The 24,966-nt window shown below is 40.0% G+C and overlaps 1 protein-coding gene across 2 annotated transcripts in view; it reads left to right on the top strand.

Annotated features, from left to right (window-relative positions):
• The window catches only part of GLRA3 (glycine receptor alpha 3), a 151,023-nt gene that overhangs the window by 81,423 nt on the left and 44,634 nt on the right, over nucleotides 1-24,966 (top strand). For both annotated transcript variants that reach the window (XM_034772025.1, XM_034772026.1), the window contains exons 4-5: nucleotides 3,808-4,031; nucleotides 9,674-9,756. In XM_034772025.1, coding sequence (XP_034627916.1) covers nucleotides 3,808-4,031; nucleotides 9,674-9,756 — 307 coding nt within the window. The remainder of the gene's footprint in view (nucleotides 1-3,807; nucleotides 4,032-9,673; nucleotides 9,757-24,966) is intronic.

Genomic DNA, 24,966 nt, shown 5'->3' with positions numbered 1-24,966 from the left:
TCAGACTTCTTTTCTCAAAATTAAACATACCCAGATTTTTTTAACCTCTCTGTGGAGGTCAGATTTTTTAAACTTTTTCTCATTTTTGTTGCTCTCCTCTGGACTCTTTCCAATTTGTCCACATCTTTTCTGAAGTATGGTGCCCACACCTGGATACAATACTCAAGCTAACACCTTACCAATGCCAAGTAGAACAGGAAAATCCTGTGTCTTGTATACAATGCTTCTTTTAATACACTCCAGAATAATATTTGACTTTTTCACAACTGCATCACATTGTGGAGTCATTCTATTTGTCATCCACTGTTACTCCCACATCCTCGTTAGCAGTACTACTAGCCAATTATTCCCCATTTTGTAGTCGTGCATTTGATTTTTTCCTTCCTAAGTGAAATACTTTGTACTTATGTTTATTCAGTTTCACCTTGTTGATTTCTGACCAATTCTCCAATTCATCAGGGTAATTTTGAATTCTAACCCTGCCCACCAAAGTGCTTGGAATGCCTCCCAACTTGGCACCTGCAAATCTTATAAATATACTCTCTATTAGCCACATCACTAATGAAAATATTAACTAGTACCAGATCCAGGACTTACCGCTGTGGGGCTTCACTAGAGAGACAATCCCAGTTTGATAGTGAACATGGTCTTTGAGAATGATCTTTCACCCAGTTCTGTTTATAGTAATTTCACATAGCCTGCATTTCCCTATGTCAAAAGCCTTACTAAAATCAAGATATATCATGTCTATTGCTTCCCCCCATCCACAAGGCTAGTAACCCAAGAAGGAAATTAGTTTGTTTTAGCATGATATATTCTTAACAAACCATGCTGTCTCTTTCTTATGACCTTATTATCCTCCAGGTGCTTACAAACTGATGGAACCAATTATTAAACAAATATCTTTCCAGGTATGTTGGTTAAACTGACTGGTCTCTAATTCTCTACCTCCTCTTTGTTCCCCCTTTTAAGGATAAGTACTACATTTGCCCTTCTCCATTCCTCTGGGACGTCACCTGTCCTCTATGAGTTCCTGAAATAATTACTAATGGTTCTGAGATTGCTTCAGCTAGTTCCTTAAGTACCCCAAGACAAAATGTCATCAGGCCTTGCAAACTTGAATACATCTAACTTATCTAAATATTCTTTATTCTTTAACCTGTTCTTTTCCTATTTTGGCTTGTGTGTCTTCCCCCTTGTTTCTTAATATAATTGTGTTGAGCATCTGGTCACCATTAACTTTTTAGTGACCACTGAAGCAAAATAGGCATTAAACACTTTGACCTTCTTGACGTCATCAGCTATTAGCTCTCCTTTCCTGCTAAGTAGAGGACCTACACTTTCCTTCATCATCCAATTAGTTCTATCCTCTAGCTGGTCTTGTATTTCAACATACAGTTTTTGTCTGGAAATTTGATCAGGATAGATAAGTAGGTCCTGACAGGATGGTCCAAGTGCACACTTATCTCTATGGTAGCTTCTGATGATCAAGGAGAAAGATGTTGGTGATCAAGGTCTAGTCCCTCAAAGGTAGTTAAGCTCCTAGCTCCCATTGAGGATTTGGGCCCAAATTTTTAGTAGTCTGTGGGTCGGATTTAGTCACTGTTACTCACATTAAGTAGCACCTTACTCCACAAGTGTTCCCAAATATAACAACAGAACTACTCTTGGAGTCAGATGAGTAAGGGTTGGAGAATTAGGTCCTTTTGCATCTATCACCTTTAATTATATAAACGCTACATCTAACACCATTACCAGATACCATAAAACCAAACTTCAAAAACTGTGGTTAAAACATGCTTTCAAATAAATTAAGGGTCAAATCCTTGGAAGTGCTGAGCACCTGCAATAGGACTTCAGAGGTATTGATCCCTGACAGTATAGTTTCCCCAGAGGTGATGATTTGAAACTGCCCAAATATGCAGTTTATAAAGAAACATAACATTGAATTATATTCTGATAAATCAATGTTTTACAGAACATTTCTAAGAAGTTCTCTACCTATAATTTAACATAATTTATCTAGGAATTTGGACAGCTGTTCAGATGTTACAAAATAAATCGCTCCAAATCTGAAGTTATGCCAATGTGTTTTAGTGATATTGCCAAACATAAGCCTACAACTTTCTCTGCCATTTAAATGATCTAATAAAACATTAAGTACCTGGGGATTTTTCTTATTCCCTTGATTAATTCCCTTTCGAAGGTTAACTTCCCTTCCTTCCTTAGTAAAATGCATAAAAATGTGCTATATTAAAAAGACATACAGTTCAACTCAACTTGTAAAGGCTATCAGAATGAGCTTGTTACCAGTGCTTTATTGCTTACTGAGACCACTTTTGTACTTTACCCTCATCATTCAGCTGGAGACTGTTTTAATCCCAGAATCAAACTAAAAACATTGCAGTTTTGTAAAGAATGACAGTCCCCAACTTTAAATTGTGTCTTCTGTTATATTAGTAACTGCTTCCTTTTATACCAATGTTACATGAAAGAGATGGAGTGGAATTCAAGTCAGGCATTAAATCCTTTGATGACTTTAACCTTCAGAAAGTTGTGAGTGTAGTGGTTAGAGCAGTAGCCTGACAATGCTGTGCTCTCCATATCTGCAATGTACATTGCCTGCGTGCACCTGATAGCATTGTCTTTGATTTAATTTAAAGAATCCTTGCAATAATATATTAGTGAAGAAAATTAAGAACATCATGTTACGACCAATGATGGATTAAGGCATAAGCAGTATGGAGCATGCCTATGACCTCAACTTTTGAAGTCACATGAGATCATAATCTTAGATTTCATTTAAATACAATATTTCTAGCCTTCGTGGTTGTGAAGAAGAGCCCAACTATACCTGCTGCAGCAATTTTTGCCAGGTAGCGCAGACAGCTCAGAATAACTGGAAAGATTTGAACAGCTCCATGCATCTCAGCTCTGACACCTGTTGCTTTTATGGTGCCCTCCAATAATACAATAGGATCATTGTGTAGTGAAGGTAAGTCTTCCTGCTGCCATTATGTCATGATGATGACTTCCACCTAGTCTGTCAATCATAAGTAATTATATTATGACCCCCATTATCATAGTATCCTTATTTATCCTCATACCAACCCTGTAAGACAAGGAAATGCTACTATCCCCATTTCACAGATGGAGAACTGAGGCACAGAAAGATTAAATAATTTACCCAGGTAATACGTAGCAGAACAAGGACCTGAACCAAGGTCTCCAAAAGCCAAGATTAGTGCCCTAATCACTGACCTATCCTTCATCTCATGGGTCAGAGTCCTCTATGTGGGTGGATGCAGAGTCTTCTTTCTTTGGGACACAACCCCAGCTGGCCTGAAGACAGGAAGATGGAGATGGAGAATGTTGTGCCTACAAAAGATGAGAAGGGCAGATCCCACACAACACCAGCAAATTACTCTTATGTGCTATAGCCCAAGCAGAGGTGGAACTGCACCATGGGGTGGAGTTTGAGGTGAGGTCTATCTTCAGCCCTACATTGACTTAATGTAGCCCAAGTTATGATTGTTTCCTGTTGTCCTGAAATGTATCTTTGCTACTACCGATTGTATAACTACTAATCGTTACAGGTAAGGTCTCTGTTATACAGGAGGTCAGGCTAGATTACCACAATGGTCCCTTCTGGCCTTGGAATCTATGAAGCAAAGTATCATGCTGGCATTCATGGACATAAATCATTTGTCATCCATTGAAGGTTAGGGGATTACACAGCTAAGTGATAAAATAAAAACTAAAGCCCCTATCCTTGATTAAGCTTTGCTTGTTTTGTCTTTCACTTAGGATTACCGAGTGAATATCTTTCTCCGTCAGAATTGGAATGATCCACGCCTTGCATATAGTGAATATCCAGATGACTCTTTGGATTTAGATCCATCCATGTTGGATTCTATTTGGAAACCTGATTTGTTCTTTGCTAATGAAAAAGGTGCCAACTTTCATGAAGTTACAACAGACAACAAGTTGTTACGAATTTTTAAAAATGGAAATGTTCTTTATTCTATCAGGTGAGTCTCTGACACAGGAATTATTTTTAATACTTTTAACAGGCAGGGACGCTTGGAACTGGATATCTCCAATTGTTACTTATGCAATTAAATGATGCAGTGAAGTCAATGTGAGTTTTGAGTGCTGAATTGGTATTACAATAGCACCCACAGGCATCAAAAGAGAACAGGGCCCCATTATACTGGGCACTTTACTTACACATAGTAAGAGATCACCCCTGCCCTGAACAGCTTATGATCTAAATAGACAAGACAACATGCGGGGAAAAAAATAAAGAATTATTATCCCCATTTTACAGATGAGGAACTGAATCACAGAGAGATTATGTGGCTTGCCCAGGGGCAACAGGAAGTTTTTGGCAGAGCCAGTGAGAAAACGCAGACATCCTGAGCATTAGTATTTGGGCAGGGCTATAAATGGGTTCAAATTCTAGCCTTCATTCTAAATATTTTCCCATGATCACAAATGTTCAGGAGACCAGAGATGATGCTTTTCACATGGTCCTAACCCCCCAACCATTTCCTCCTTCCTTCACTTAATTGTTGTAGCTGCTCTTAAATGTCTTAAATGTGGAAACTAGGAACAGTTTAATATATCAGTAGCCACATAGTACTCAAAGAGCTGCTCACATATTACCGGGAGGGGGAAGCATATTGGAGACAGAAGTATTCACTTTTTTTTTTTTTTTTTTTACATTTTGTGAAACTTTTTGGAAGTTGTATCCACCTAACATGTAATAAAACAAACATTGACAAAATCAAGTTACTCTGATGATTACTGCCTTGCTTCTCTTCTCCTCTTTAACACTTCTGCTCTGGCTTTACTGTAGCAGCCAATGTTCTCATAAACACGTAAGTCCAGATCCTCAAAAAGTATTTAGGCATCTAACGTTGATTTCAGTCCTTAACACTAGAGATTACTGACTTGTACCATTTGAAAGTTAGGCTTTGAAGCTTTCATAAGGTGTATGTAATTGGTTTTAGCTCTAACACTTTTCAAGGTATCACCTATTACTTCTAGAAACTGAGGTGTGTGTAGGGGGAAGATAATAGTAATCAAAAAGGTGTGATTTTAGTGTCCCATGTGGTATTTCACAAATTAGTACTAGAAGTCAATAATAAAGTGTTTCAGGAGTGACGTTCTAGGGCCTGATTTTCCTTTGCATTACTTTCCAGTTTTACACTAATCACCACTTCACACTCTTACCTGTGTCCTAAAACATCCAATCTACTTGACAGATTTATTTGTAAAATACATCTATCACCATTGCCATATGGAACAGCAATTCAATTTTACGTTGACGTCCAAAATTTTGATCAACTGCACTTTAACTCATTTTTCAGCATTCCCCTCAGTTTTATGATAGTACATTTCAGAGCAAAATGTACTCCTCTCATTTGGTGTTTCACCTTGCATGCTTTTAAGGTATTGCATTATACTGTGGGGCCTTTTGGTTTGATAAAGAGAGGAATCTGCATATAAACTGATGCATTAGAAGACTGGACAAAATGCTCTTTTCATGTTTGGGTGCATTACTGGGGGAAGAATGCTCAGGAAGTCTCCCTCCTCCCAATGTTCCAGGGCAGCAGTTTGTCTCGATTAGCAGGTAGGATCCCTGGCAATTTTTTCCAAGAGCACTTCTGTGTCTCAAGGAGGCTTGGTTGGCCAGTCTGTGAAAATAGTCAGGGCCCCTGTTCTCTTGCATGCACTTGACCATTGACAGCTGGCTGTAAGGGGACACAAAGTACTCCCCTTTTGGAGCACAAGTAAGGAGCACTGCTGTGTGAACTGTCTCCAGATTCTCTAATTCATCCTGACATGCATGGGCAAGATGGCTCTTGGAATCCGTTCAGACACTATCAGTCTGACCCATCTTAGTTCCTCCTTTTAATTACATATGGCACAGATTGACAAGGGCAAGAGTTGAATTTAAGGACCAGAGTTGGATTTAAGGCTCAAATCCAAGTCCCACTGAAGCCTCTGGAAATTTTGCTAATGACTTCTATGGGATTTGGTCTGTCCTGTCTAGATCAGATAGAATGAACTAGTTTGAGTGCACATTGAAAAGAATGTGACACATTACTGTACTAAAGGTATAATACCAAACATTAATTGTGCTGAGAGCAAACTCCAATTAGTTCACACAGTTCTTGTGGTGCCATGGTAATTCCAGTGATTACTCTATCATAATTTAATTGCCAAAAATTTTCAACAGGAATAACAGACCCAATCAATGAAAAAGACTCAAAATTGTATAATCAACATGTAGGTGAATATTCATCTGAATTTAAGTTAGTTTTGCATTGATGAATATAGAGAAGGTAATTCTGAAATACTTGTCATTCAAAAGAGAATGTTGAAAACCTTAAAGTGCTGAGTTTTCTGTTTCCAACCAAATGTAATTGAAAGTGAATAACATATGCAGACCAGAAGTGAATGATGAATGTAGTCACATATATATGTTAGTGACCATGAAAGAGCCACTTTTCAATTTAGACTTTGTTTTAAATTAGAATTTACATTTAGATTAGTTCTTTGAAAAAGTAAAGACAAGGGGTCAGATTATCAGTCAGCCCCCATAATGGGGACCTTCTGTAACAGGGCAGTTGTGGTTTCCCCTTCTGTAGGGGATCCCTGTCTACAGGGGACCCCAAAGTGGTATAAAGCTGTCATATCTGGCTCTATGCACACAGTGCACCAAAAGTGGGAAGGAGCATGGGCAGAACATTCTGTGCACTAATGATCCGTGGCCAATGGAATAATACCTAATGCCCTCCTACTCTTACTTGCTCTTGAAGCCAAATTGAACTGACACCAGAGTTCTGAAAAGTCTTGTTCACACTGAATTGACCTTCTGCCAGCTGACCTGTTGAATTTGACAGCAAGCTGTGCATCTCAAACATCAACCACTACCATCATTGTCAGATAATGCTGCCAGTGTCCTCCTGCCATAAAACTTTCAGACCTTGCATCTAAATTTGCCCCTGACAGATGTTTCCATGGGAGGTCATTGTGTAACAATCTACTTGCTACATTTACATACCTTTTCTGATTTTATTGGTAGCTACAGAGATTTACTTTTGCTAGCATCTTTCTCTGATCAGTTAAAATGAATGTGATTGTAAAACAAAGTAGTCACTGTGAAAGGTCATTTGCATCACTTTCTCCCTGCAAGCCTTTTCTAGGTGCTGGCATGGAGCCTAAAGAAATAATATACACTTTTACTTTTAGCCATACAATTTAAAATACAAGTGATCCCCAATAGATAATAAAACCTTTTCAGCGTGCCATTTCTGCAGAAATTTGTATTTAGGTCTTTTTATAGTCCATATGTTCAAGCAGAAGCAAACTTCATATGAAGTCAATGGGACTTTTGTGAGGAAAAGGAATCCAGGGATCAGGCCCATTGTCTATATTCTCAGGTCTGGTCTATACTTAAAACTTAGATCCATATAGCTATGGCACACAGGGGTGTGAAAAATCCACAGCCCTGAGCACTATGGCTATGCTGACCTAACTCCCAGGGTAGATGTGGCTAGGTCAACGAAAGAATGCGTCTGTCAATCTAACATTTCTCAGGGAAGTAGAGTTCCTTCAGCTACAGAAAACCCCTTATTTTGCTATAGTCTGTGTCTGTACTACAGGCTTATAGTGACAGCTACAGCACTGTAAGTGTACTGCTATAACACCTGTAGTATAGACATCGCCTCACTCTGGTATAATTATCATGCATCTGGGATAAGAGAGTTTATTAATATACTTTGTGTAAGGGTCAAGAAGAAATCCTATAAGAAATCTTCTTAATTGACACTATTACATTTTCTCTTAACTGAATGTTCCCACTGAGTGGATCCAAATTAAGTTAGAAAATGTTGATTACATTTAGTTCTAATTCAAGGTTCTGTAATACTAAACTTTAATTTAGCAATTATGTCTAATCAGCAGAATAACACAGAAGAATAACATAGAAGCAATTAGAATACCTTATACTCACATTTTGATAATTGAATTTAATATTTCTGTATTAGTATCTTTGTAGCAATTTATAACTGATAAATTAGTCTTGGATCATAAAAAGCTCCCTATTAGTCTGTGGAATAGTACCCCCAAAGAAAGAGGTGAAAACCTAATTCCTGAAAGCACTACAAATTAGATTGGATAAAGTGAGATTTATAGAAGTGTTTCTCAAACTGGAGGTCTCCAAGGGTATTCCAGGGAGTCCGTGGGCCCCGCTGATCAACTCCAGAGCATTTAAGTACATATTTAACTTTAAACATGTGCTTAAGTTCCACTGGGCCTGATTCCCATTTACCCTAAGGCATCTTTATACTATGCATTACATTATATGACCTTTTTATACTGCCAGAGTGGTATAAAGGGGCTGTACTGCAAATAAGAAGCAGCTCATTGACCTCTATGGGACTTAAACACATGCTTAAGTCCTTTGCTGAACTAGGCTTCAAATGATAGAGCTTTATTATACCTTATAGCACTGCTCCATGCAGAAGGACTGCACCGCCTCAGTGGGAACAGCAGGTTGCCTCCAGAGTTCCCCAACACACCAGGGTAGCATGCCCAGAAGATGCTGCCCTTGCTGTGACTGGCTAGCTCTATAAGCCTGTGTGAGTTTAAGGGGTGGAATGAGGCTCGACCTTTCTGTGCCCCTTTTGGGATGACCTGTGTCTCAAGAGATGCTATTATGGAACAGTCCCTCTGCATATTTTTGACTGACTCCTGCATAGGAGATGCATATGGAAGGAAGGGTCCTTGTAAGGCTGCTATTCACCCACCCAAAGCTTAGCCAAAGTCTGATCCATACTATATAATTTTCAACAGTATGCTGTCAAAGAAACTACAAAACAACTGAAAAAAGGCCAATAAAATATCTCCATGATATGATTCACAGTAGGAATTATGAAAGCAAAACTGTTTTCTTTCTCTGTGCATCTCTTCTTTCTTATCTCTCTAGCAAGTATTACACTAAATATAAATTATGGTATTATTTTAATATTTAAAAATAAGTTTAGTGCCTATAGAACTGCAACATGGCTTACTAAAAATATTATGGCACACAATGCAAGTACTTTGTGCAGTTTCAAATCACAGGTGCATTTCTTTAGTATAATACTGACAACTGAAACATCACCTTTAACATGTTCATGTTGGGAATTTAACTCTATTGCCTGTTAGGATACAAATGCTTATATTACTCTGCCAGCATGAGTTGCACCTGGCATCTGTTATGTAATTCATGTAGGAGACAGTGTCTTGGTAAATTGTATGCCAAGGATATGAAATACTGTAATATCTTTGTACTTTTATAATAATATTTAAAAATATCAGTGCATTTCTGTGGAATACCCACTGAGATAGAGAATATGTCTGTAATAAATAATATTTTAGAATAATTTTAGGTTTTGATCTCCATTTTTTTGTTTTTTTTTTTTTATCACAAATGCAAAGCAGGATTCTTACAAGTGAGTCAGAATGGTTCAATTGTTTTCATAGTTGTTGGAGTGTTTCCTACAAATACATTGAGTTATTTTCAACTACCTCTAACCACAGGTGTGTTAACATTTTTGTTCTGTGCTCCCTATGGTATTTGAGGTATATTTTTAATAATCGTTTTGTATTCTTTCAGATTGACTTTAATACTGTCCTGTCCAATGGATCTCAAAAATTTCCCAATGGATGTGCAAACGTGTATAATGCAGCTGGAAAGTTGTAAGTGTGAACAAAGTATTCTTCTACAAATAACAGTATAAAGATGACAATACATGCTGGTGGTAATAGAGAATTTTGCATTTTCCAAAATAAGCATGTTTTGGAAGTATTCTGTACAATTATGGCCTTCCCATACACTATACAGTACTGCTTGAATCCAAAAAACTTCTTAAAGGGCCAGAATCTGCCATCCTTACATTGAGTAGTATTATGCAGATAGTAAATTGCTTCTCAGAATGAGTAAGGCTTGCAGATTTTGGTCTTTACAGGTTGTAAAGTTATATTTATTTTGAGAGTTTTGTGGAATTATTTCAGAATGGTTCCATAATTCTAAAAGTCACAGATTAAGATGGAAATACTCACCAAAGCTCATATAAATTCAGCCTGATTTCAGGGGCCTGCATTTCAGTATTAATAATATTCAGTTTTTAGCATGCCTATGCAGTATTTTTTCCTAGAATTCTGTTCATTTTTAAAAAAATATAATACTGTATGTTGGCATAAATTCTTGTTTCTATTACACAAATGTCAGTAACATCAGAATATGGCCCTTTATTCACTAAGGGCCCTTTCTAAAGTCTTTTTTCAGAGTTGGCAGGGAAAGGATGGTACCCAACAAAATAAAGTGAGAGATTAGTCTACACACTCTGTAAATACCCTGAAATCCAGGGGGATCCAGAAGGAAAATAGTCAAGAGTCATCCATACAAAGGCCCTGCTCCTCTGATCTGGCCCATCTCTGCAGCTCTACAATGTCCCCATTAGATTTTTATGTCTCTGGCTTCCCTTGGGACCATCCTAAAAGGGGGATTTTCCCAACATAGAGGAGAGAGCTGTGGAAAGGAAATACATCCTTTGGCTGTATTTATGGTGGAGTCTCCACTTGGAAAAGATAGGATGATATGCATCCCCCACGTATTCCACCCCTCAGTCCACCCACCTTCTCAACCCACACAACTCCTTGACTCCACGGAACATCCTGTCTAGGATCCATGGAAAAGGCAGCATATTGAGCCCACTCTGTAAGGGTGGCAGAGATCTACATATGGAAGAGACCATCCAGGTAGAAATCAGTTGAACATAAATATGCCCCTTGATCTTTACCAAGTCAAAACTTCTTCTGACATCAAAGGACTGTATAATGAAGACTTACTGATGGACTCAATGGAATTTGTATCAGATAACCAGCTTGCCATTTAATGGCGCCAACAAAAACAGTAGGGAAAGAAAGGCCTAATGGTATTAAGTTCTTCAACTTAAAGCATTAAAATATATACAAAGAGTGAAGCTTTAACACAAACACGGCAATTATTATGTTTAATTCCACACTGGAAAAAGTAGGCATACTAGTCTAAGTAATTTATATGCTATTGTTAGGCCTCCATTTGAGTATACATATCTCCTTAATTGGAAAAAGATTTAAAGACTTCAGATTAAAGGAACAGTTCAGTTGAAGTATATCTGAGTTAGAGAATACTCACCACTCATGTGAAACAAAAATGGTGCTTGATATCTCAACTCCCCATATGCTATGCTTAATATCTATCTCAAGAGGTCCATTAGCACAAAATGCAAGATGAATATGTAGGAGCATTATTTCTTTCCACAATCTAAATTGTGTCTGCTATTTTTTTAAAAAACACAATTAAGGCCCAGATGACTCCCCCATTGATAGACTCATAGACTTTAAGGTCAGAAGGGACCATTATGATCATCTAGTCTGACCTCCCGCATGATGCAGGCCACAAAGCCGTCCCAACCCTTTCCCTTGACTCTGCTGTTGAAGTCCCCAAATCCTGTGGTTTAGAGACTTCAAGTAGCAGAGAATCCTCCAGCTACTGACCCCTGCCCCATGCTGCGGAGGAAGGCGAAAAACCTCCAGGGCCTCTGCCAATCTACCCTGGAGGAAAATTCCTTCCCGACCCCAAATATGGCAATCAGTAGAACCCCGAGCATGTAGGCAAGATTCTCCAGCCAGACCCTCATTGGCCATTGATACTATTTACCAGCGATGGCACACTGTTCATTTGACTAAAATCATGTTATCCCATTAAACCATTCCCTCCATAAACTTATCTAGCTTAATCTTAAAACTAGACAGGTCCTTCACCCCCACCGTTTCCCTCGGAAGGCTGTTCCAATATTTCACCCCTCTGACGGTCAGAAACCTTCGTCTAATTTCAAGCCTAAACTTCCCCACAGCCAGTTTATATCCATTTGTTCTCGTGTCCACATTAGTACTGAGCTGAAATATTTCCTCTCCCTCCCTGGTATTTATTCCTCTCATATATTTAAAGAGAGCAATCATATCCCCCCTCAGCCTTCGTTTGGTTAGGCTAAACAACCCGAGCTCCTCGAGTCTCCTTTCATACGACAGGTTTTCCATTCCTCTGATCATCCTAGTGGCCCTTCTCTGTACCCGTTCCAGTTTGAGTTCATCTTTTTTAAACATCGGAGACCAGAACTGCACACAGTACTCCAAATGAGGTCTCACCAGTGCCTTGTACAACGAAATCAGCACCTCCTTATCCCTACTAGATATACTTCGCCTAATGCATCCCAAGACTGCATTGGCTTTTTTCACAGCCACGTCACATTGTCGACTCATAGTCATCCTGCGGTCTACCAAGACCCTGAGGTCTTTCTCCTCCTCCATTACTTCTAACCGATGCGTCCCCAGCTTGTAACTAAAATTGTTGTTAGTCATCCCTAAGTGCATCATCTTACACTTTTCACTATTAAATTTCATCCTATTTCTGTTACTCCAATTTACAAGGTCATTCAAGTCTCCCTGCAGAATATCCCGATCCTCCTCCGAATTGGCAATACCTCCCAACTTTGTGTCATCCGCAAACTTTATCAGCCCACTCCTACAATTGGTTCCGAGGTCAGTAATAAATAGATTAAATAAAATCGGTTCCAAAACCGAACCTTGAGGAACTCCACTGGGGACCTCCCTCCAACCTGACAGTTCACCTTTCAGTACGACCTGCTGCAGTCTCCCCATTAACCAGTTCCTTATCCACCTCTGGATTTTCATACCGATCTCCATCTTTTCCAATTTAACCAATAATTGCTCGTGCGGTACAGTATCAAACGCTTTACTGAAATCAAGGTATATTAGGTCCACCGCATTTCCCTTATCTAATAAGTCTGTTACTTTTTCAAAGAAGGAGATCAGATTGGTTTGGCACGATCTGCCCTTGGTAAAACCAAGTTGTAATTTGTTGCAATTGCCATTGACCTCAAGGTCCTTAACTACTTTCTCCTTCAGAATTTTCTCCAGGACCTTGCACACTACAGATGTTAAACTGACAGGCCTGTAGTTACCCGGGTCACTTTCTTTCCCTTTCTTGAAAATAGGAACCACATTAGCTATTCTCCAGTCCAACGGAGAGTTTAAAGATTCATTAAAAATCCCCCGAGTTTAAAGATTCATTAAAAATTATCGCTAAGGGGCCTGCTATTTCTCGCGCCAGTTCCTTCAATATTCTTGGATGAAGATCATCCGGTCCACCCGACTTAGTCCCATTAAGGCCTTCAAGTTTTGTTTCTACCTTGGATATGGTAATCCCCCCTCTTGTATCCCCCTCTGTCACGCTGCCAATATTCCTAATCCCTTCATTGGCCTCATTGAACACCGATGCAAAATAATCGTTTAGATATTGTGCCATGCCTAGATTATCCTTAATCTCCACTCCAGCTATAGTCTTCAGCGGTCCCACTTCTTCTTTCTTTGCTTTCTTCCTATTTATATGGCTATAAAACCTCTTACTATTGCTTTTAATTCCCCTCGCAAGGTCCAACTCTACACGGCTTTTGGCCTTTCTCACTCCATCTCTACATGCTCTGACCCCAATATGGTAAGTTTCCTTACTGATCCCTCCCCTCTTCCACTCTTTGTACACTTTCTGTTTTTTCCTAATCGCCCCTTTGAGATGGTCGCTCATCCAGCTCGGTCTAAATCTCTTGCTTACTAACCGTTTTCCCTTTTTTGGGATACAGGCCTCCGATAGCTCCTGCAGCTTTAACTTAAAATAATCCCAGGCATCTTCTGCCTTTAGATCCATTAATATGTTTGCCCAATCCACTTCCCTTACCAGTCCTCTTAATTTATTAAAATTAGCCTTTTAAAAATTGTAAACCCTAGTCTTTGATTTAATTCTGTTAATCCTTCCATTTAGTTTAAACCGAATTAGCTCATGATCACTGGAGCCAAGGTTGTCCCCTACAATCATTTCCTCAACGAGGATACATAAATGGAAGGGAGCCTCTGTTCACAAAACTCCCTCCAGCTGTGAGAAAAGGCGCTTAGTCACCTCCACAGAACCATTCCCCCATTCGGCTCTGGTACCTGCAGAGGTACTCTAAGGTTCTGGGATTTGAGCTAGTGCAGAGGCACAGGACACCCACACAAATGGTTTGGACCTCCCCTAGTCTTTGCCGTGTTTATGGATGGCTTTTTCTGCAAAGGGGACAAACCCCCCACTTACTATGGGATAATTTGGATGTGATGTCTGGAAGAGAGTTCATCTCCCACATCCCTTTCCTGAAAGTGTTTCTACAAGAGGGGATGATGTATACCAAGAGAACCTTCACTGATGACAAATGAGTCAGTTAAGAATTATGTGAAAGTTAGTGATACACAAAGACAGAAATATTTAGCATAAATATAAATATATATCATATAGTATCCTCTTTGCTTTATATTTTTAGTATTGGAATTAAAATGTTCATAAGTAAAAGTATTAATGAGATTCCTGTATCTAGAATGTGCATACTGGATTATTTAGAATATTAAGACAGAGAAGCAGAACAGATGCCTAACTTGATGGATGAGTTTCTTACAGTGTTTCAGAACTATGTGTACGTTGAAGGGTTGAAAGAGGCATCATTAATTTTTTTTTAATTGGAACAGGGAGAAGCAGTGAGAAAGGTGAATAAACATCATTGGGAGGTGATTCAGCATCACTGAATCTGTCAAAATTATTTGCTGTATAGGCTTTTAAAAAACAAATTGCAAGGTGATTTTGAAAGTTAGTCCTGCCTTTCATTACAGTGGGTTGATGGTAATATTGTCAAGTGGTCTCTGAACGTCAGATAATGGCTGAGTCTAACAGGAATTTTCCAGACAAAAAATGGAATGGCAACCTTAGTTACTTGTTCCAAAGGTCAAGGCACTTTAGGTCATACTGCACAATCAGTGTTTACACAGAACTTTTCATTGAGCACAATGGGAAATCTTTTTAATAACTGATGCCATGATCTGGCTTTTTATAATTAAGTGTAACTACAGCAAAGGTTACCAGGAGGCAATTATATTGGAGTGTATACATATGCCAAGAACATGTGCTCTATACAATAATGTTTCCACAAAGCAAACAAAAATCATATTTCACTGACCAAACAGAAGATAATTGAAAACCTCTTTTTGCATTCAGAAAGTTCTGAGCTTTAACATGCAATCTTGAAACATTCACTTGATTTAAAAATTTCATAAAACCTTTCTATGTTTTTCCTCTCTTTTGACCATAGTAAGCATAGATAATACAGCATCTGAACATTCTTATGCAATAGAATTTGCTTTATTTTATAGAAAGCTTGCAGGAGCTCACAAATTCTCACAAACTGCATCCCAGGGAACCAACAAACACTTATTAGCTGAATAGCACTATTGATGTTCTAATTTCCAGCAGAACATTTTGCACTGAAGTCTTCATGTTAATCATCCATTTCAGTGGAAGTAAATCCCCTGTTGCATAATCATGTGGCACACACAGATGATATTCACAAAGTTAGAGTGTACAAAAATACAAATGAATTTTTCTGTTGTAAATACATAGTCTTCCAGTCACAGCAATAAATGGTCTATAAACTTATTCAAAAATGGATAGGTTGTCATAGCTCTTACTTGGTTGCACAAGTCAGGGGACATACTCCTCATGGTCCGTCCCCACCCCACTTGCGCCCCTGCTTCACCCTGATCGGATTGTGACTCCACATGTAAGCAGAAGAGTTGGGGCTCCCACTGCAGTCAAGTGAGCTGGGAGGGGAAGAGAAGTTTGGGGTGGGGAGAAGCTCCACCCACCTGTCTGACAACCAGAGTAGCTGACTCGGATTTTCAGGAAGTAAACTGCGCCATGAAAAAGTAAGAAGTAACTTAATCTCCACCAAGAGCAAGGAGCAGAAGAGGAATTCTCATAATTTATTCTCTGAGATGCTCCTTCAGTTGTGCAGCTATTTTCTGTCCTTTAGTTAAGACAGACTGTCAAGTTACGATTTAAGTCAAAGCATTGTAAACAATACATTCACTACCATTCCATGGAAAATCAAAATAGTAGCACATAAATGAATTAGCATGGATTCTGGAGGTCCTCATTCCACATATGGTACCCCCAACTATCTAAGAAGAAATATGGCCCAGTTCATTTGTGCCTTGAATTTAACCACCTCCTTTACCAATATTGTGCCTTTGATCTTTTCCTCTGTAATAAAGGACTTTTAGTGGGTTTACTAGATGGCCTCTTTATAAACTCAAAATATACAGAAGAACTTGATTTTTCTGTAAATATTTCATGAGGATGAAGCTGGAACAATCAGGGTTATTTTCTTATAACAAATAACCAGAAATGGTTTTGGACAATTATTTTTTCATCTACTTATTTTGACCTCCATCAGTGTTGAGCCTGCAAACCTTACTCATTTGAGTAGTGCTGATGCTTGAGTAGTCCCGTTTAAGTCAATGAGACTGATTCCATAAGGATTACTCACCTGAGCAAAGATTTCAGGGCTCACAGCTATTCATAACAGCAAGCTTCAATATGTATAACTCATTTCTTACTGGAATCTCTCAAGGGTAAATGAGCATGTTGTGAAATAATGCTACTGCTTAGTAGCAGAATCTCAATCACTGCTGCTGTTGTTCCCCCTGCATGGAGGGCTCTAAGTGCAGCACTTGTTTACAGCTTTTCTCCCCAAACCATTCCTTGGGGACATGCTCAGTCTTCAGCAGCTCTTGAGACAGTATTCCCAAGGTCTCTCCAACCCTTGGCTCTACAGCTGTGGTATCAGGATGGTGACATATATTATTTATATCAGTAGGCGGTGTAGGACTTTTTTATTGCAAATATTTCTGCAATTTTTTAAGAATGGGTTTTACCAAACTCTTACTGAAAAATAGTTTTCTTTATCTTTACCAATTAAAATGAACTGGTTGGGGGTCCCCTCCATCTCCTTAAAGCAAGACCAGATATCTTTTTAAAGACCTGCTGTACCTCAAATAGAAATAATGGGCTTGATACTGGAATTAATGAGTGAAACTCTACGGCCTGTGTTATGTAGAAGGTCGGACTAGATGATCAAAATGGTCCCTTCTGACCTCAAATTCTATGAATCTATATATTAAAAAGGAGGAAAATAAATGAATGATAACTACAGTATGAAAAGAGCAGTGTTCATGCCAAGGCAGCTCGAGAGCCTCTCTGATCATTTTATTTCTGTTCTATTTGAACAATATATAGAATAATGGTAGCGAGAAACGTATCTTATTCTTGTGGCATCTCTCCTCAGCACAATATTTTCCCCTCTATAGAGCTTCTTGTATCTCTCCCTTGTTAAATTTATCTTTTATTGTACTTCCCTGCATTCCATTTATTCATGGATTAATATTGTTTTGAGGGTGGGGGGAGACACCTTGCTTAGATTGTTTTATGAATTTCTGTGAACTGTAATATTCCTAGAACCTTAAGCAATAACTAAAGGAAGCTAAGTATCATGAGGTAGCCATGTTAGTCTGTATCCACAAAAACAACGAGGAGTCCGGTGATACCTTAAAGACTAACAGATTTATTTGGGCATTAATTTTACCCACAAAAGCTTATGCCCAAATAAATCTGTTAGTCTTTAAGGTGCCACTGGACTCCTCATTGTTTTTAAAGGAAGCTACTGGCTCAGGTAAAGATTAGACCTGTTAACAAGGGAGAAATTGAGCATGAAACACAAATATATGTAAAGAAGTATGAAAATGCCTCCATTATCAGATTTTAATTGGTATATCCCTTAATGATTAAAATGAATAACGTTTTCCCCTTTTACAGCTCCTTAATTACTCAGTCTTTATAGACAATGAAGGATAATCCAACCCACCATCTAAACTTTATCGGGCCCCTGTTTCGCGAGCTCCCCCCCCCGGCTCCCCCGCTCCCATAATCCGAGCCAGCTGCACGCTTTGCAGCCGGTCCGGTTTCAAACCGCGCCCAGGGACCACCTGTACACGCTCGTGCTCCACACGTTGCATCTCCTCACCCTCGTGTTCCGCCCCGACACCAAATGGCGGGACTATCTAACACCTGTGGAGGGTGAGGAGCCCCGGTGGGCCAGTCTTTATTCCACCTTAGTTCCAAGGCCCGCCGGGGAGACTGGTTGGCGGCTCCTTCATGGAGCCATGAGCACGGGCGTGTACCTGGCGCGGTTCACCCCTATTCCCGAGGCCTGTCCATTCTGCGGCGTGAGGGAGACCCTGGCGCACGCTTACCTCGAGTGCGCCAGGTTGCAGCCCCTGTTCCGGCTCCTCCAGAACCTCTTGTTGAGGTTCTGGCTGCACTTTTCCCCACACCTGTTTATTTATGCACACCCTATCCGTGGCCCCACTAAGTCACGAGACCTCCTCATCAACCTCTTCCTGGCCCTGGCCAAACTCACCATCTATAATACCAGGGAGAGGATGTTGGATGAGGGGGTGCTCTGCGACTGTGGGGCCTACTTCCGTACCTCCCTATTCTCACGTCTCCGGGCGGAGTTCCACCGGGCAGCGTCCGCTGGCTCCCTTGCTACCTTTGAGGAGCAGTGGGCGCTGTCCGGGGTTCTCTGCTCGGTGTCCCCATCCGGTTCCTTGATTTTGAACCTTTAACCGTCACCTCACTCCCTGTTTTTTCATTAGTTGTCCCACGCAATCATTTGGTTTCTGGGTCCAGTGGTCCCTCCCACTAGACTGGGGGAGGGGCCTTTAGCAGTGGGCGGGTGAGCCCGCCCACTTCCCAGTTCACCAATATCTAAACTTTTAGGGGAAGATCCTCCCACTGAGATGTGCATGCAGAACAGTTCTCCTATGCAGAGAATTCCCCCCTCCTGCACTGACGAGTTCAGCTGCTTAAACAGGATCATTTCTTTCCTTCCTGGAGCCCCGTGGAGAGCACCCCATGGGTCCAGACAGGTGGAGAAGACAGTTTGTACAGATGAGGATGGGAGTGGTCAGGCCAATGGCAGGCCTGGGAGGGGATGGAATGTGCATATTGTTTCTCCACCACCAGCCATACAGAGCTGATAATTCATTCTGAGATTGCATTGTCTTTCCAATTGCACTCCCACCAGGAGCAACCATGCCGAGAGAAAAGGGCTACCATGGGGGCCAGAGCAGCTATGGAGGCACAGGACCTCCATGCGCTTATATTATGCTGTGGAGAAACCATTGCCCCACCTTTCCCATATAGAACAATGGTAAAGAACTCCATGTCCATGAGAGAGATTTACTCCCTGTGATCCCCTTTTAAGTGTTTTACTGTGAGAGGAGGAGATCCAACCTGTGATGTTTTAGTCACAAGAAGAATTTGTAAAGGAATGCTTCAGCTATGCATTTAAACACCAGTATTCAGAGGCAACAGGACTGCAGAGAGGAGAAAGATCATAATCTTAGACCAGAAGCTCCCATCCAGTGCAGAAAGGTCTCCCAAAAGGAAAAAAGGGTGTCACCAAATCCAGGGCTGGTGTTTGAGCCCATAGAAGTTCCTCCACATTAAACACCACACAGATGATGATCTGTAGGCATGGAACAGGTGTGTTACGTTTTAGGCATGGTGGTACTGAGCTTGGGAGCAACTTTGCTTATTTCCATGTGCTCCTCCAACCCCAACAACATATTCACATGGATTCAGCTGGAAACTATATAGTCTGCCCTCTTAAGGTAGGGGAGGACATAAGCAAAGCAGGAGACCACGATGGCACAGCTCCAGAGGGAGACATTTTATCAGAATGGCTTAAAGGGCAGTGCAAAGGAGTGGATAGGGATCCACAGGCTTGGTGCTTAATTTTCCTATAGCTAGTCAGGCTCCCTGGGACCTGTAGACTAACCTTGTGATCTCAAACCATCTCCCATACCCAAAAGAAGAATATAGTGGTGATGGCACAAGATTGTCCTCAGTAAGATTTTTCAAGAAATGTTTTTCTTGATATGGATTTTTTTTTTGGTATTGGTGCATTTATTTAGCCCTCAGGATGCTGCATAATTGATTATTTCATTTAAAAAAAGAAATGAATATATAGTAGAGTTAAAGAAATAATTACATATTTAACACTTTATTTCTTAGGCTGAACCCTGACATATCAACATGTAAAATCCTTGGCCTGCTCCACTGATTCTACACTGGATCTCAGGTCAAAGTTCAAACATCTTCCATATCTTTAGCTTTAGGAATTATCATCTACAGGCAGATTCTCATTCTTTCCTCTCTCCTGCAAGCATGGTCAAAATAATGGTATTTCTTACCTCAACTGGATGCCTCGAGGATTGTTTGGATTCAGTCAGCAAACTAAGGTTACTCTTGAACATGACCCTTAACTAGTAATCATAAAAAATAATGAGAGCAGAACTCAGATAAGTCATTGTGACTAGGAGAACTGGAAGGCAAATGTCTAGTCAAACGGAACTCTTCTGTACAGAAACACTAGAGATCTTTGGATTGTTTGAGACCAGCTGTGTGTGTTTGTTAATAAAAAGGAAAGGAGTGGATTTTTACAAAGGAAGTGGCCAATATTAGGAGATGGTAAAAATCATGTCTTGCTCCAGTCAAATATATCTGGTGAAATCTCTAGCAAATGAATTAATACTCAACCACTCCAGATTAATTTACTTAGGTTCTTCTTCTGTGGGTGGGAAGCCTATTACAGGGGATGTTACAAGGAAAGCATCTAGCAGAGGAGCCCCCTGTCACAGAAAAGGCGATAGCATAAGGGAAAAAATCATTGGCAGTCTGGAGTCAGCAAGTCTCCAAGGAGCTGCAGTTTATGGAGAAATAAGCATTTGCTTACCCTCCATGGGGTCATCTCTTAACTACCCTGTGAAAGGATGTGTAGTAAACTCCTAAATGAACTTTGGAGTTGCTTTTCCACTATCTGAGCGTAGCCTGCATGGGGGGCAATAGGGTTAAAACTGCCTAAAATGAACTAATTAACTAAAAATAAGTTACCAGACATATCTAGCTGGCGTAAATTAGCTTAGCTCATTAAGATTTATAAAGCTGTGCTGATTTATGCTGGCCAGGGACTAGCCCTTTATTTGTACACTTCCCCCCTTTTAACATACTTTCAAGCCACATTAAGATGACATGTTATAGGAAAAAAGGAAAATACGGCCCAATCTTTCCTTTTACATTTTGGTTTCCTATCAGGATGCTGATATTTTAGGACTAGACTGTAGCATTTAACCACAGCCTTAAGCAGGCAACAACGCAGAGCCATGCTATCTGAGAGGTCACTTGGGGAGGCCTGTGCTCAGAGAGCATAAAGGGAAATCACACAATGCGCCATCCATTGGGTTGTAGCATTTTGCTCCCCTCTCTAAAGCTGGCTAGTTCCTTCGACTGGTGCTGTGGGGAAGAAAAACCAGAGACTCACCTTTCCAATCCCTTTTGGGGATTTGCATCAAAAAGCATTAGGGTGACCAGACAGCAAGTGTGAAAAATTGGGACAGGGGGTGAGGGGTAATAGGAGCCTATATAAGAAAAAGACCTAAAAATCAGGACTGTCCCTATAAAAATCGGGAAATCTGGTCACCCTAAAAAGCACCCAGAGGGAGCAATCACCACTTGTGTGCTGTAACAATCAGAACTTTTCCAGGAAGCAGCGCCTCTGACATGGTCACAGTTCTATGCTCCTTGTAAAGATAAAAGCATGTGTTATTTCCCTCTTCACTGCTCCATTGCTTCTATATTGGAACCCAGGTCACAAACACCCAGGTTATATAGGGGGAAATAGTGGGAGCTATGGTCTCACTGCTGATAGCCATGCTGTGACTTTCCTCTAGCGTTTCAGGAGTGCAAGCCTGGGATTGTAGCGTTACAGTCAGAGGGGTCAGCTTTAATTTTGAACCAAACACTCAAAATAATACCATGTTATTGTTTTTCCTTTCCATTCAGTTTGATGACTACACTGCGTAGGCTGTGAGTAATTACCAATACTTTTTAACAGTAATATATTCATCCTCCTCGAGGGTATATAGAGTTGCCTGCATTAAAAAATCAACACACAAAAATGTGAATTATGCCTTTTTGTTCTTTCAAAGGCAAAATTGTCCTCTGAGTCATGTTGTAGGTTTGTTTGTTTGTTTTGTTTTTTGGGGTGTTTGGGTTTTTTGTTATTTTTACCACAGTCTGAATGGCTGTTGAGTGCACTACCTTTTATCCACTTGCAGACATCCCACGGATATCAATGGGAGTTCTTCATGAACTTTATATAGCTCTCCACACTAAAGAGAATTTTGCCTTTAATTTGGGTATTTTGAATGAACACCTCTGACTTTTAAAATCACAACCCAAAGCACTTGTAGCTATTTGAGGCTCTTTCATTTATTCAGCTTCAGAATTAGTAAGGCATTTGCTAACTATGGCATCATCCATGAAGCTAGACTTTAAAAGATTTACTATGAACTATCGATGTTTTTTCAAGAAAAAGACTTAGGAAAACTTTAGTTGTCCAAAATAAAGCAGTGTGTTCAGTCAGTTAAACAGAGGGGGGAAAAGACTATGGGGAGAAATTATTTATGATAATCCTAAAGAAAAGAACCGACTGACTTGTTAAATTAAGCACTTGTATTACAACAATTAAGTTAGCAGCACTCTGTGCTTGCTTAAATATTTAAAATGTTACGTTAAAATGGTATGCGTCTCCCTCACACACAAAGAAGTCTGCTTTCCCCTCAGTCATGCATGCAACTCAGACACATTGTTAGATGTTTGTTGGGTGTTAACACATACTAAACTTCCTCTGACTGTAGCCTGAACAGATATTCTTTATGTAGCTTGCTGTAAATAATTCCCAGAAGGCTTTAAGTGACTCTCATTGTGGAAGTATTTGTAACTTTTAGAATAAAAGTAGTTACTACTTTTTAACTTTTGTGATTACAGTATAGGAGAGGTAAGAAATTGAAATTCTATTAAAGTATTTCTGATGTAGTAATTGGGAAAATATTAAATTCATTTTAGCTTTTAATCAGTAACAGTTATTTTATAGAGAGTAATCCCATTTGGAAGCATATATTATGTGAAGAGAGACAAGCATGATATTGTTGTCCCTTTGGCCCGAGGAGCTAGCCAATATTCACGGCCTTACAGGGTAGGAGGAGAAAATGTTAATACGAATCAGGTATTTCTTTGGTGTAATCTTGTTTATTTGCAAAGAACGTACACAATGTCCTGTTTCCCTGAGCACAGTAGAAACAAACAGTATGGAGTTTCCTTTCTCCAAAATCCCCTTGTGCCCCTGCAGCGAGCCCTGTACGCAAGAAGCTCCATATCTCAGCCTGCTCTCAAGGTTTCTTCTCCAGGCTTTTTCCTCTTAACACCCACAGCCTGCAAACCATACTCCAAGTCCCTGCATTTTCAGTCAGGGAAATCCCTGTTAAACTGACTGGAATAGTTCCACTCAGGTCTAGCAGTGTGGGATAAGGAATAGCCTCCATTGTTTCCAGCTGTCTCGCTACATAAAAGGGCTTAATTATTTCTTCCTTTGAGTTTGAAAGAATGCTTTAGCAAGGTCTGTGATTATCTTTGGATCAAAGATTCACTTGATGGAATCCATTAGAACCTTCCAGCATAACACATTTATTTGAGTTACTTCCTGATTTTTCTTAAGACCAACAATAAATATGATATTTGTCAAATTGTCACACTAAAAAAGGAAGTAAAGATATCCTGTTGACACAGTGGCAGAATATCATGCTGCAGAACAGGAGAAGCAGATACATGTGTAGTTTGCAGATCTGTGTCCTGCAAAGCTGGAATAAAAAACATGGAGATAGCAATGGAAGTAGCATGCTTAGTGTCCATAAAGAATGAGGATACTATGTAGTTAGGTACTGCTCTAACGCCCAATGAAGTCTATGGAAAGACTCCTATTGATTTAAGAGGGATTTGGATCTGGCTCTTACTGTACTCTGCAGATAATCCATACCAATAATATGCTCTCCAGAAGACAGTTTTTCAACTTGTCCACCCAGTCACAAATAAGATGGTGTCTTAGAAGCTATAAGAGAACTAGGACACGTAATTAGTCAAGAGTTGGGGGAGGAGATTTCCCTAGGGGAAGTGAGTTAAACTCAAAATTCATCCCTGCATGAGTTGCCATTTTTTTAAAAAAAAAGTGCAAGAAAGAGAGGATGGAGATCCAATGTATTTTTGGCCAGATATCAATGTGAGAGATAATGGTGGTGAGACAAGCATTAATGCCTATGCAATTTTATCCTTTCTGGAGAAGGTAAAACAAATATAATAGCATGACAAACTTTGCTGGCAGATATGACACTGAGCTTGAAGAGCAATGCAGAAGAAGTGGCTCATTGCAGTGCCACCATGTTTGGGAATTAGTTTCCTTGCAGATGCTCAGATGCCTAGGTTATATCGACTTCCCTATCTGCATGTTTGTGTATGTTCGGGAACTTCTCAAGATTCCTTCTACAGCTAGGTAAAACTTGGTTTTCTCATCCCTCACACGTTCTTGAGATTTCAGAAATTTTCCTTTCTTAGCTTGGGATAAATATGAGACCACCCCAGAATAGCTAATAGCCCAGTGGTTAGTGCATTCACCAGGACACTATATAATTCAGATGATGATTTGAGCATGGGCCCCCACTCCCCCTTCCCAGACCAGCAGTGTCCTAGTCACTGTTCTGTTGGTTATTCTGGGGTCAGGGTTTCACTCTCTGTGTGTATTTAAATAAAAAACTTAAAAACAAAACTCCAAAATTACAGTCACAATGAGTACAAATCATGGATACAAAAAGAGACCAGCCAAACTCACCCCACCGCAGACTCTTTGTTCTCAAAAGTAAAAGGTCAATTTGGTATCCTAGCCCCACTGCCATGCTGACCACCACTCCACCAAACTCATTTGGGTTTTTTTCTCTGCCATTGCCAGCAATCGAATGAGTGCACAAATAGTGTGG

This window comes from Trachemys scripta, chromosome 5 (genome assembly GCF_013100865.1).
Source record: "Trachemys scripta elegans isolate TJP31775 chromosome 5, CAS_Tse_1.0, whole genome shotgun sequence".
Taxonomy (NCBI): Eukaryota; Metazoa; Chordata; order Testudines; family Emydidae; genus Trachemys; species Trachemys scripta.
This window is presented reverse-complemented; position numbering and strand designations above follow the sequence as displayed.